The sequence below is a fragment of the Ictalurus furcatus genome, chromosome 4 (assembly GCF_023375685.1).
Source record: "Ictalurus furcatus strain D&B chromosome 4, Billie_1.0, whole genome shotgun sequence".
NCBI lineage: Eukaryota > Metazoa > Chordata > Actinopteri > Siluriformes > Ictaluridae > Ictalurus > Ictalurus furcatus.
Genome location: NC_071258.1, coordinates 18,685,288 through 18,698,103, shown reverse-complemented (window position 1 = coordinate 18,698,103; position 12,816 = coordinate 18,685,288). Strand labels below are relative to the sequence as shown.

General features: G+C 40.6%; 1 protein-coding gene across 1 annotated transcript in view; it reads left to right on the top strand.

Moving 5' to 3' along the window:
* The window catches only part of reln (reelin), a 633,795-nt gene that overhangs the window by 205,741 nt on the left and 415,238 nt on the right, over positions 1-12,816 (top strand). Inside the window, exons 8-10 of the mRNA XM_053623241.1 lie at positions 9,902-9,953; positions 10,840-10,936; positions 11,299-11,539. Coding sequence (XP_053479216.1) covers positions 9,902-9,953; positions 10,840-10,936; positions 11,299-11,539 — 390 coding nt within the window. The remainder of the gene's footprint in view (positions 1-9,901; positions 9,954-10,839; positions 10,937-11,298; positions 11,540-12,816) is intronic.

Below are 12,816 nucleotides of genomic sequence, written 5' to 3'. Positions count from 1 at the left end.
CGTCGGGTGGAATATACACAGCCGTGATAATCACTACTGTTAGCTCTCTCGGTAGAAAAAAGGGCCGACATCTTACAGACATGTACTCGAGGTCAGGGGAACAATGTTTATCTATCATTGTTCCGTTATTACACCAATTCTCATGCACATACGTACAGAGTCCCCCCCTGCTCTTACCGGAGTCCTCAGTCCTGTCCCAGCGAAGCATAGTACGACCTGCTAGCTACATGCTAGCATCGGGTATCCTCGGATGAAGCCAGGTTTCAGTAATAATCAAAACACAGCAATCACGAACGTAGAGATTTCCAGCTAGTTGTAATTCCAAATTGTCGATTTTATTCACTAGGGATCTGGCATTGGAGAGAAACAGGCTCGGTAAAGGGGATTGTGTGGTTGTTTTCTTAGCCTTAACATAACACCGGACCTGCATCCGCACTTTTGCTTCCTCTCCCTCCTCCGTCTGCGCCGCCTTCTGGACCCGACAACAATCCACGGAGAGCCCTCCAATCTTGCTATGTCGTCTGGGATGTTGTGCGTGTGATGAAAGATTCTCGAAATAGGTATTCGGTGTTGGTCCCCAATATCCATAAGCTTCTGACTTGTATAGCGAATGTTCGTAGAACCGATAATGCACAAACAAGTAATAAAGAAATAATACAAAAACAACAAAAAAGAGCACTGAAAAGGAGAGCCGTGAGCCGCTGCAACTGTGTGAGCCGCCATCTTGTGTTTTATATATGTATGTGCCATATTATATAATATATCGAAAATTCTAAATGTTTCACAAACTTTCAAGCACTCCTGTATGTACAGATGGTTGGGAATGTACAGATATACATACAGTGTCCTCGACTAATTTTGGCACCCTTGGTAAATATGAGCAAAGAAGGATGTGAAAAATTGTCTTTATTATTTAACCTTTTGATCTTTTGTTTAAAAAAAAAATCACAAAAATACTCTGCTCTCATTGATATCAAACATCTGCAAACAAAACACAGGTTCATCCAAAAAAAAATATCTTTGTTAAATATATGTGGAACAATTATTGACACACTTTTAGTTAATATTTTGTGCTACCTTCCTTTTCCAAGATAACAGCTCTGAGTTTTCTCCTATGATACCTTACCAGTCAGGGGACTGGTATGGCCATGGCAGGACCTTGATATTGTGATCAGTAAACCATTTTTGTGTTGATTTTGATGTATGTTTTGGATAATTATCCTGCTGGAAGATCCAACCACGGCCCCTTTTAAGATTTCTGGCAGAGGCAGTCAGGTTTTCATTTACTATCTGTAGATATTTGATGCCATGATGCCATGTATCCTAATAAAATGGCCAGGTCCTCTGACAGATGAACAGCCCGAAAACATTAGTCACCACCATATTTAACCGTGGGCATGAGGTACTTTTCCCATATGGCTACCTCTCTGTGTGTGCCAAAACCACCTCTGTTTTTTTATTGCCAAAAAGCATTATTTTAGTTCATCTGACCATATAACTCGATCCCATTTGAAGTTCCAGTAGTGTCTGGCAAACTGAAGATGCTTGAGTTTGTTTTTGGATGAGAGTAGAGGTTTTTTTCTTGAAACTGTTCCAAACAACTTCTGGTGATGTAGGTGACTCTTCACAGTGTCTTGAGACAATATAGACACACATCCAATTCCAGGTTGATTCATTACATTTTCAGTTGACTGGAACTTCTTAATTATTGCCCTGATGGTGGAAATTTTCAATGCTTTTGCTATATTCTTATAGCCACTTCCCATTTTGTGAAGCTCAACAACTCTTTGCTGCACAGCACAGCTACAGTAGCTCACAAAAGTGAGTACACCCCTCACATTTTTGTAAATATTTGATTATATCTTGGGCACACGGTGGCTTAGTGGTTAGCACGTTCGCCTCACACCTCCAGGGTCCGGGGTTCGATTCCTGCCAGGGCCATGTGTGTGCGGAGTTTGCATGTTCTCCCCGTGCTGTGGGGGTTTCCTCTGGGTACTCCGGTTTCCTCCCGGAGGAAACCGGAGTTTCTTCATGCATGGTAGGCTGATTGGCATGTCTAAAGTGTCCGTAGTGTACGAATGTGAGTGTGTATAGTGTGTGTATGTGATTGCGCCCTGTGATGGACTGGCACCCTGTCCAGGGTGTACCCTGCCTTGTGCCCAATGTTCCCTGGGATAGGCTCCAGGTTCCCCCGCGACCCTGAAGACGGAGTGAGCGGTAGTGGGTGGATGATTATATCTTTTTATGTGACAACACTGAAGAAATGACACTTTGTTGCAATGTAAAGTAGTGAGTGTACAGCTTGTGTAACAGTGTAAATTTGTTGTCCCCTCAAAATAACTCAGCACACAGCCATTTTAATGTATAAACCACTGGCATCAAAAGTGAGTACACCCCTAAGTGAAAATGTCCAAATTGGGCCCAAAGTGTCAATATTTTGTGTGGCCACCATTATTTTCCAGCACTGCCTTAACCCTCTTGGGCATGGAGTTCACCAGAGCTTCAGAGGTTGCCAATGGAGTTCTCTTCCACTCCTCCATGATGACATAATGGAGCTGGTGGATGTTAGAGACCTTGTGCTCCTCCACCTTCCGTTTGAGGATGCCCCACGGATGCTCAATAGGGTTTAGTCCATCACCTTCACCCTCAGCTTCTTTAGCAAGGCAGTGGTCATCTTGGAGGTGTGTTTGGGGTCGTTATCATGCAGGAATACTGCCCTGCGGCCCAGTCTCCAAAGGGAGGGGATCATGCTCTGCTTCAGTATGTCACAGTACATGTTGGCATTCATGGTTCCCTCAATGAACTGTAGCTCCCCAGTACCAGCAGCACTCATGCAGCACCAGACCATGACACTCCCACTACCATGCTTGACTGTAGGCAAGACACACTTGTCTTTGTACTCCTCACACGGTTGCCGCCACACACGCTTGACAACATCCGAACCATATAAGTTTATCTTGGTCTCATCAGACCACAGGACATGGTTCCAGTAATCCATGTCCTTAGTCTGCTTGTCTTCAGCAAACTGTTTGCAGGCTTTCTTGTGCATCATCTTTAGAAGAGGCTTCCTTTTGGGACGACAGCCATGCAGACCAATTTGATGCAGTGTGCGGAGTACAGTCTGAGCACTGAAAGGCTGACCCCTACCCCTTCAACCTCTGCAGCAATGCTGGCAGCACTCATATGTCTATTTCCCAAAGACAACCTCTGGATATGATGCTGAGCACGAGCACTCAACTTCTTTGGTCGACCATGGCGAGGCATGTTCTGAGTGGAACCTGTCTGTTAAACTGCTGTATGGTCTTGGCCACCGTGCTGCAGCTCAGTGTCAGGGTCTTGGCAATCTTCTTATAGCCTAGGCCATCGTTATGTAGAGCAACAATTCTTTTTTTCAGATCCTCAGAGAGTTCTTTGCCATGAGGTGCCATGTTGAACTTCCAGTGACCAGTATGAGGGAGTGTAAGAGCGATGACACCAAATTTAACACACCTGCTCCCCATTCACACCTGAGATCTTGTAACACTAACAAGTCACATTACACTGGGGAGGGAAAATGGCTAATTGGGCCCAATTTGGACATTTTCACTTAGGGGTGTACTCACTTTTGTTGCCAGCGGTTTAGACATTAATGGCTGTGTGTTGAGGGGACAGCAAATTTACACTGTTACACAAGCTGTTCACTCACTACTTTACATTGTAGCAAAGTGTCATTTCTTCAGTGTTGTCACATGAAAAGATATAATCAAATATTTACAAAAATGTGAGGGGTGTACTGACTTTTGAGAGATACTGTATATTCCTTGGTCTTGCCAATTGTGATGAATGTCTAAGTGAATTTGACCTCTGTTACCTCATATTTATATCCCTGTGCAACAGGAAGTCATGGTTGAACAATTTCCTGTTCCTAGTCACCCTGGTGCACTAGGTGTAAATATGTGAAAATGGAATATACTTCAAATATATTTTTCTCTTAAGAATTCATAGGGGTGCCATTAATTGTTTCACACCTATATTTAGCAAAGTTTTTTTTTATATAAACCTGTGTTGTGTTTGCAATTGTTTTGATATCCATGAGAGCAGAGCATTTTTGTGAATTTTTTTAAGAAAAGATCAAAAGGTTAAACAATAAGGACAATTTTTCACAGCCCTCTTTGCTCATATTTAAGGGTGCCAATATTAATGGAGGGCACTGTATGTACAGAAGAGTGTGAATAATATATACAACAGTATGGACAGATGGTTGTGCAGTAGTGTGTTCATCTATCACTCAGCGATGAGCTGTTGTACAGTGTTATGGTGAATGGTAAGAATGATTTCATAAAACATTCTTTATGGCAGCGGAGCTGAATGACTCTGTTGGAAAATGAGCTCTGGTATCTTTGTTGTGTGTCATGAAGGGGGTGGGATGAATTGTCCATGATGGAGAGCAGTAGATGGAGAGCAGATAGTTTGGAACTATGATTGTTCTAGCCTTGCGAATGAGTTTATTGATCCTGCTGGCATGTCTGACACTAATGCTGCTGCCCCAGCAGACCACAGCATAGTAGATGGTGTTCGCGACCACAGACTGGTAGCATCTTGGTGCATACATTGAAAATAGAGTATAGAATTCTCGGAAAATAGAGTTTGCGCATCCCCTTCTTATACACAGTATCTGTGTTGGTCCTCCAGTCCAGTCTGTTGTTCAAGTAGAGACCAAATACTTGTAGTGCTTAACAATTCCAACCTCCTCACTCATGATGTTTATGGGCTTGGTCACAGTTTTTGATCTAAAATCCACCACTATCTCCTTGGTCTTTTTTTTATTAAGGAGCAAAGGATTCCTGCTACACCACTCCACAAAGTTTTCCACCAGATCCCTGTACATTGACTCCTTCCCATCTCTAATACATGCCACCACCGCAGAGTCATCAGAGAACTTCTGCTGTTATACTTTAAATTTGAGGTATACAGACTGAACAGAAATGGAGACAGGCCAGTCCCCTGTGGCACTCATGTGTTGATAACCACCAAATCAGACAGGGAGCTCCCCAAACTGGGGCCTAACCAACAGATAGTCAACAATCCAGGAGACAATGGACATGCTGACACCCATCCTTGGCAGCTATTCACTCAATAGAAGTGGTTGTATAGTATTAAAGGCACTGGAGAAAAAAAAAAAAGAAAAAGAAAAGATGATTCTCATACTGCCACCCCTACCATCCAGATAAGAGTAAGCATGCTGTAGCAGGTAGATGACAGCATCATTCACACCCACATGAGGCTGATGAGCAAACTGAAGAGGGTCTAGAGCATGTTTCTCAGGTACTGTCACCAAACAAGATGTATTCCATAGCACCGGTATCCTTTCCTGCATCAGGCTCAGGTTAAAGATGCATTGTAGGATACCAGAAAGCTGGGTAGCACAAGACCTTTGGACAGATACAATCAGGGCCTGCAGCCTTGCCTTGGTGAAGTTGCTCCAGCTGTCTTCTAACCTGGCTGATCTTCACAGTCATGCAGGAAAGCGTGGTCATCCCTGTGGTGGTTGGAATTGGGGAGATGTGATCAGGATTGCTCAGCAATGGGGGGTCAAGGTAGGGGTTGATTTTGTGTCTGAGATGAGAAGACTCATCCAGTTTGGGAATGCCCAGCTAGGGGTCCTGTGCTGAACCTGTTAAAAAAACACATTCAGCTCATTGGCGCCATCCAGTCTGCCTCCCCTGCTGATGGTCTTTGATGTTGAAGTTTGTAATCTGCTTCATGCTCAACCACACATGTTTATGCTCAACCTCACACCCCTTTATGTTGTTTTGCTGGAGTTTATTTTGCAGCTTTTTTCTGTAAGAGTCCTTGCACTCTGTCAGTCTCGCCTTCAGGTCGTGCTGTACCCTTTTCAGCTCATCCTTGTCACCAGACCTGGAGGCTCTTTTCTTTTTATTCAACAGATACTTCAGGTCACTGGTGATCCAAGGCTTATTATTAGGAAAACACCATACAGTTCTGGTTGGGATGGTGGTATCTTCACAAAACATTTATGTAGTCTGTAATGCAGTCAGTAATGTTATTTATATCATCCCCATGTGGCTTGCATAACGCATCCCAATCCTTCCTGATGCCACCTCTGCACAGTCCTTGTGGGGACAGGCTGCCTTTGAACTGTAGGAACATACCGAGTTGTTAGCAAGATGAGGTTATCGGATGATCTAACAAGTGGGGCCAGGGCAACAAACTGGTGGAAAGTTTTGAGAGTGGAGTCCAGATTTACATGGTAAAAGTCTCCAGTAATGGCCACAAAAGGTTCAGGGTATTGAGACTATAACCTAGCAACAGTGGCATGTTTTGCATCAAATGTCACTTCCTCATCAGCTGACGGTCAAATGTAAACACTGATCAGTATGGCAGAAGATAATTCATATGGCAAGTAATATGGACAAATTCCCACAGCTAAAAGTTCAATGTCCAAAGAGTGAGTGACACTATTCGACGCTGGACACAATCAAGGGGTACTGTCAGACTCCCTTGACTCTAATATCTCGAGAAAAACTGCCCATTTCACTCCCTTTGGGTTACACCAATTTGTCACTTTTCCGTTTTGGCTGTTTGGAGCCCCACCAATGTTTCAACATCTCATGGTCAGAATCCTCCGCCCGTACAGTGCATATACCACTGCTGCTGCGCTCCAATGAGATGGCCTTGGGTTGCCTGTTGCCAGTCCAGCATAGCTGTTGGATGCATGATGATAAACTTTTCATAGCGAAGATGCTGATTTTGATGTTGATGCTGATTCTGGTGTTGGTGAAAATGTTGCATGTTAATTTGCATATCATTGTCTGCATTTGATTTAAATATTTTATCACCCTATAAACTCTTCATATCATCTAAACAAATATTGGATCAGCTCGGTTCAATACACAGCACCTTATTTACAGCAGGAGAAATAAGTATTGGATGTGTCAAAATTCTTTTCAGTAAATATATTTCCTATTAGGCTATTCACATGAAATTTTCACAAGACATCAGTATTAACCCAAGAAATCCACACATATAAAGAATTCACAGCATTAAAGTCCATAAATAAAGTTATGTGTAATAAAGTGGAATGACACAGGTAAAAAGTATTGAACATGCTAACTGAAATTTATTTATTACTTGGTAGAGGAGCCTTTGTTCATAATGACAGCTTCAAGAGGGTCCCTGTATGAAGAAATGAATCAGCCTCAATATTCAGGTGTGATGTTGGCACATGAGGGTTTCCTTTACTGTATGCTTTGGACTGTTTTCCTGCTGGAATATTCAACCACGTCTTCATCATCTTGGTGGATGGCAGCAGATTCTCAAGAATCTCCCGGTAAAGGGCTCCATTCATCGTTCCTTCAATTATATGAAGTCTGCCAGTACCATGTGATGAAAAACAGCCACACACTATGATGCTTCCACCTCCAAACTTCACTGTTGGTATAGTGTTTTTAGGGTGATGTGCAGTGCCATTTCTTCTCCAAACATGGTGTGTAGTATGACAGCCAAAAAGCTCAACTTTGCTATCGTCTGAACAGACTACATCTCTCAGTATTTCATAGGCTTGTCCAAATGAGTTGTAGCAAACTTTAAACAAGCTTCAACAAGCCTTTTCTTTAGTAATGGAATCTTGCGGATTGAGCATGCATAGAGGCCATGGTGGTGGAGTGCATTGCCTATTGTTTTCTCTCTGACGATGGCACCTGCTGCCTCCAAGTGTTTCTGGAGCTCTTTCCAAGTGGTCCTTGGCTCTTGGGCTACTCTTCTGTCTCCCTGGTCAGAAATCTTGCGAGGAGCTCCTGTGCGTGGCCGGTTGATGACGGAGTACTATTGCTTCCAGATGCAGATAATGGCCCCAGTGGTGCTTACTGGAGGATTAAGAAGTTTTTAAATACATCTATATCTGATTCCATCAATGTTTGCAACAATAAGGTTGCGAAGGTCTTGGGACAGCTCTTTACTTTGACCCATCATGAGATGTATCTTGTGTGACACCTTGGTAACGAAAAGTCTTTTTATAGACCATCAATTTACTAACCCAGCTGATATTAATTTGCACAGATAGGAGGTATAATTACTTAATTATTTCAGCTGGTTCCTTGCCTTACCTTGTCTTGGAGAATTACTTTTTCCAATAGTTTTTTCCTGTGTCATTCCACTTTATTATACATAACTTTATTTATGGACTTTAATGTTGTGAATTCTTTATATTTCCGGATTTCCTGAGTTAATACTGATTTGATTTGACTTTTGAAAAAAGTTTGACGTGTCCAATACTTATTTCCCCCACTGTATGTCGTGTAAGGGGGTCCTTTTTAATCCTTGAAGATTATAGTTTATGCTGTTTCTTGGCATTATATAAACACAAATAGAACACATGCACATACATTTAATACAATTTATCAGTGCATACAGTCATGTGGACAAACAAGTACACCCCATGGAAATTGTTGGCTTTTTTGACATATTTGTACAAGCAAACATTTGAGCATCTTTGAAACAGTGACTATTTGTAAAGTTGATATACTTGCCAAAACCAAAAGAAAAAAAATAGCGTTTTCAATCATTTATTCAATTGAAACATTAATAGATGTGATATTCTTCTGTGAAAAAAGTAAGAACACCCTTGACCTCAGAAGCTAGTATTGCCCCCTTAAACAGAAATAACTTCTTGTAGGCATTTTGAAGAGTTGTCCACCATGCTTGCTGGAATTTTGGACCACTCTTCTATGCAATATTCTTTCAGCTGCAAGATTTTGGGGGGTTTTCTTGCATGTACTGCTCGTTTTAAATCCTCACACAATATTTCAGTGGAATTAAAATCCAGGCTTTGACTAAGCCATTCCATAACCCTCCATTTCTTCTTTTTGAGCCATTCCTTGGTGGATTTGCCAGTGTGCTGAGGATCATTATCCTGTTCAAAGGTGCACTTTTAGTTCAACTTCAGCTTTTGGACAGGTGGCCTCATATTATCTTCAAGCACTCTTTGATATGATGCAGAATTTATGGTTCAATCAATTAATGCAAGCTGTCCAGTCCCTGAGGCAGTGAAGCAACCCCAAACCATAACATTTCCACCACTGTGCTTCACAGTTGGTATGAGGTGCTTCTCCTGAAAAACTGTCTTTGGTCTGCGCCAAACATGTCTGCAAGCAACTGTATCTTTGATTTGTCTGTCCAGAGCTTTTTCCTGGCACGCCTCCCATGCAGGTCAAATTTGTGCAATCTATTTCTGATTGTAGAACCATGCACTTTGACACCAACAGTTGCAAGACTTACTAGCAGATCCTGTAATAAAATTTGGGAGTTCTTGGAGACTTCATTTTGCATCAGACGGTGTGCTCTTGGGCTGGATTTGCTGGAATGGCCAGTCCAGGACAAATCCACAGTCGTTTGAAATCTTTGCCAGATTTTTTAAATCCCTTGCCAGACTCATGGGCATCCACAACATTTTTTGTGAAGGCCTTACAGATCTCAATAACAAAGGGAGCACCAGACACTAGATATGAGATGGGTATATATAAGACAGGTTCTACCTGCACTCCCTAAGCAGGTTCTAATCACTGGAACCCAATCTTAAACACCTGATTCTAATTTTATGGATTTAATGTGATAAAGGTAGAGGTGTACTTACTTTTTCCAGGTGACTGATCTGTTGCTTGTTCATTTAAATTGTGAAAATTACTACAAAATGTCAATTTTATGTGTCATTTGATAGCATGTATAAACTATTAATAGGCACTGTTTCAAAGAGGATCAAATGTTTACTTGTCCAAATATGTAAAAAAATGCCAATGATTTACATGGTTTATACTTGTTTTTTCACATGACTGTAGGAAAAAGTAGATTTTTTGCATGGGAAAAAGTGGATTTTGATATAACTTGTGTTCTGTTGTTGGTTTAGATCACAGTGGCTCTTAATACAAGCACTGCCTCAGTACTACAGTTTGCACTGGGTAAGTAATAAATTGTATATAAACTCAATGCATAACTAACTGTATGTATGCATGGTAAATACATTTCACTTTTGTTTAAAATATGGATCATATTCAGCATGAATTATGTAAAACATACAGTAAAATACAATTTATAATCTTAAGATGAAATCCTAAAGTCATATTTTTTAAGAGCTCCATAAACCTAAATTAAGGCTAACTATATAGATTTCAGTCATTAGGACAGTATAATTATGCCTATTATGCTAGATAGTTTACTAGATTTTGGAAAACACAATTTACACAGATCTTCATTCATCTCCTGTTAATGGAAAAGAGGAGACAATTCATATTGAGCATATTAAGATGCATGCTTAAAAACAGATCTGTAGACATGAGTCCCACAGTGTTAATGCTATATCAATGGTATCCTCTGAAGTATTATAATCACCCCTTATTAATAACAATTTACCATGAGTATCTCTTCATAATTCTAAATAATCCACGTTTTAGTCTCCATCTGTAATTTATCTTAAATCTTGATCTTCAGTTATATCTTTAGTCCTCCTTCTTAAAAACTCCAGTATTATTGTCACAATCAGCCTGCCTCAGAATTTCCCTCATGCACCACATACCCCAGAGCAATTGAGGTTCAGTCATTGATTTCTGTAGCTCTACAGTGTTGAGGACATAAATTTTTCATGGCCAGATTGAGTAGGGAAGGTAGGGTACTCAGAATACCAATGGATTATAGCCACCCCATGAAAGGAGATGGAAATAATAGGTGGAAAATTATCCATGGCATTCAGTTTAGCTTGATGCTAATACGTTAAATATTCTAGGTAGGTATTAGTGTGCTTATCCTGTTCTTGTTCAAATGTTTGTGGATGGATGTGTTTTTATTTAGGCTCTGGATCCTGCCGTTTCAGTTATTCAGATCCCAGCATAACTGTCTCCTATAGACTGAACATTTCAAGTGGTTGGACTACCTTGGAGAAGATCAGGTTTCTCCTTAACCCTCCTTGCACAGACATCCAGCCCCAATAACCCCCTAGATCTGTCACTACATCAGTTGTTATGCAATAAAACTTTTTTTCCAGTATTGTGCTGATTTTCTGTCAGCTGCAGTAGTTTTTATTCTATATTGGAAATGTACTATATTTTAATATATAATATAAAGTGTGATATATATGGAAATATAAAGTGTGATATATATGGAAATATAAAGTGTGATATATATGGAAATATAACTTTCATTGTCAGCAAGACTATTCAGTCCATCAAACTTGATCTTTATAGAACTTTGTTCAACTTTGTTTATTGCTCAATTAAATTAATGATCTTTCAATGTCTCTCTCTTTTCTAGAGCACCTACAAACAGCAGCACAGTGGTGCATCTGCTTACAGTGCCACCAAGCTTTAAGGGAGAGGCTGTGCACCTGAGGTGGTCCCAGGAGGCTGCATTGGGGCCTAATGGCTATGAGTCTTGCTGGGGACTGGATAATATACTACTGGTCAACATGGCCCACAAACCCACACTGCTGGAGGATAACCTTGATCCTCCCGATACTGCCAACTGGATCTTTTTTCCTGGAGCAACTGTAAAGGTTACATATAAACACACAGATATAAAGGGTTTGTGAATATACAGTGCCCTCCAATAATATTTTCACCCTTGGTAAATATGAGCCAAGAAAGCTGTGAAAATTGTCTGTTTACCCTCTTGTTAAAAAAAAAAAAAATATGCAGAAATACTCTGCTCTTATGGATATCAAACAACTGCAAACACAACACAGGTTTATAAAAATATATATATTTTTGTTAAATATAGGTGTACAACAATTAATGCTACCCCCATGAATTTGTATGAGAAAAAGATATTGAAGTGTATTCCCATTGATATTTAAATTCTTTATTAGTACAGCTGGGTGACTAGGAGCAGGAAATTGTTCAACCATGACTTCCTGTTTCACAGGGGTATAACATATAGGCCAAATTCCCTTAGTCATTCATCACAATGGTTAAGATCAAGGAATATAGCTTTGATGTGCGGCAAAATGTTGAGCTTCACAAAATGGGAAGTGGCTATAAGAATATAGCAAAAGCATTGAAAATGCCCATTTCCACCATCAGGGAAATAATTAAGAAGTTCCAGTCAACTGTAAATGTTATGAATCAACCTGGAATTGGATGTGTGTCTATATTGTCTCAACGCACTGTGAAGAGGATGGTTTGAGTGGCCAAAAAATCTCCAAGGATCACAGCTGGAGACTTGCAGAAGTTAGTTGCATCTTGGGGTCAGAAATTCTCCAAACATCACCAGAAGTTGTTTGGAAAGGCTTCAAAATAAAAGCCTCTACTCTCATCCAAAACCAAACTCAAGTGTCTTCAGTTTGCCAGACACTACTGGAACTTCAAATGGGCTCAGGTTCTATGGTCAGATGAAAGCAAGATAAAGTTTTTTAACATTAAACACCAGAAGTGGTTTTGGTGCACACACAAAGGTAACCATATGGAAAAGTACCTGTGGATCTGGATAGGAGAGATTCTGTACGGAGGAATGGTCTCAGATCCCTTGCCATGTATTCTCCAACCTCATCAGACATTATAGGAGAAGACTCAGAGCTGGTGTCTTTGCAAAGTGAGCTAGCACAAAGTAAAAGGGTGCCAATAATTGTTGCACACCTATATTTAACAAAGATTTTTTTTTTTAATCAACCTGTGTTTTGTTTGCAATTGTTTGATATCCATGAAAGGAGAGTATTTTTGTGATTTTTTTTTTTAAACAAAAGATCAAAAGGTTAAATAATTGTCACAGCCTTCTTTGCTCATATTTACCAAGGGTGCCAATATTAGTGGAGGGCACTGTAGAGCAGTGGTTCCT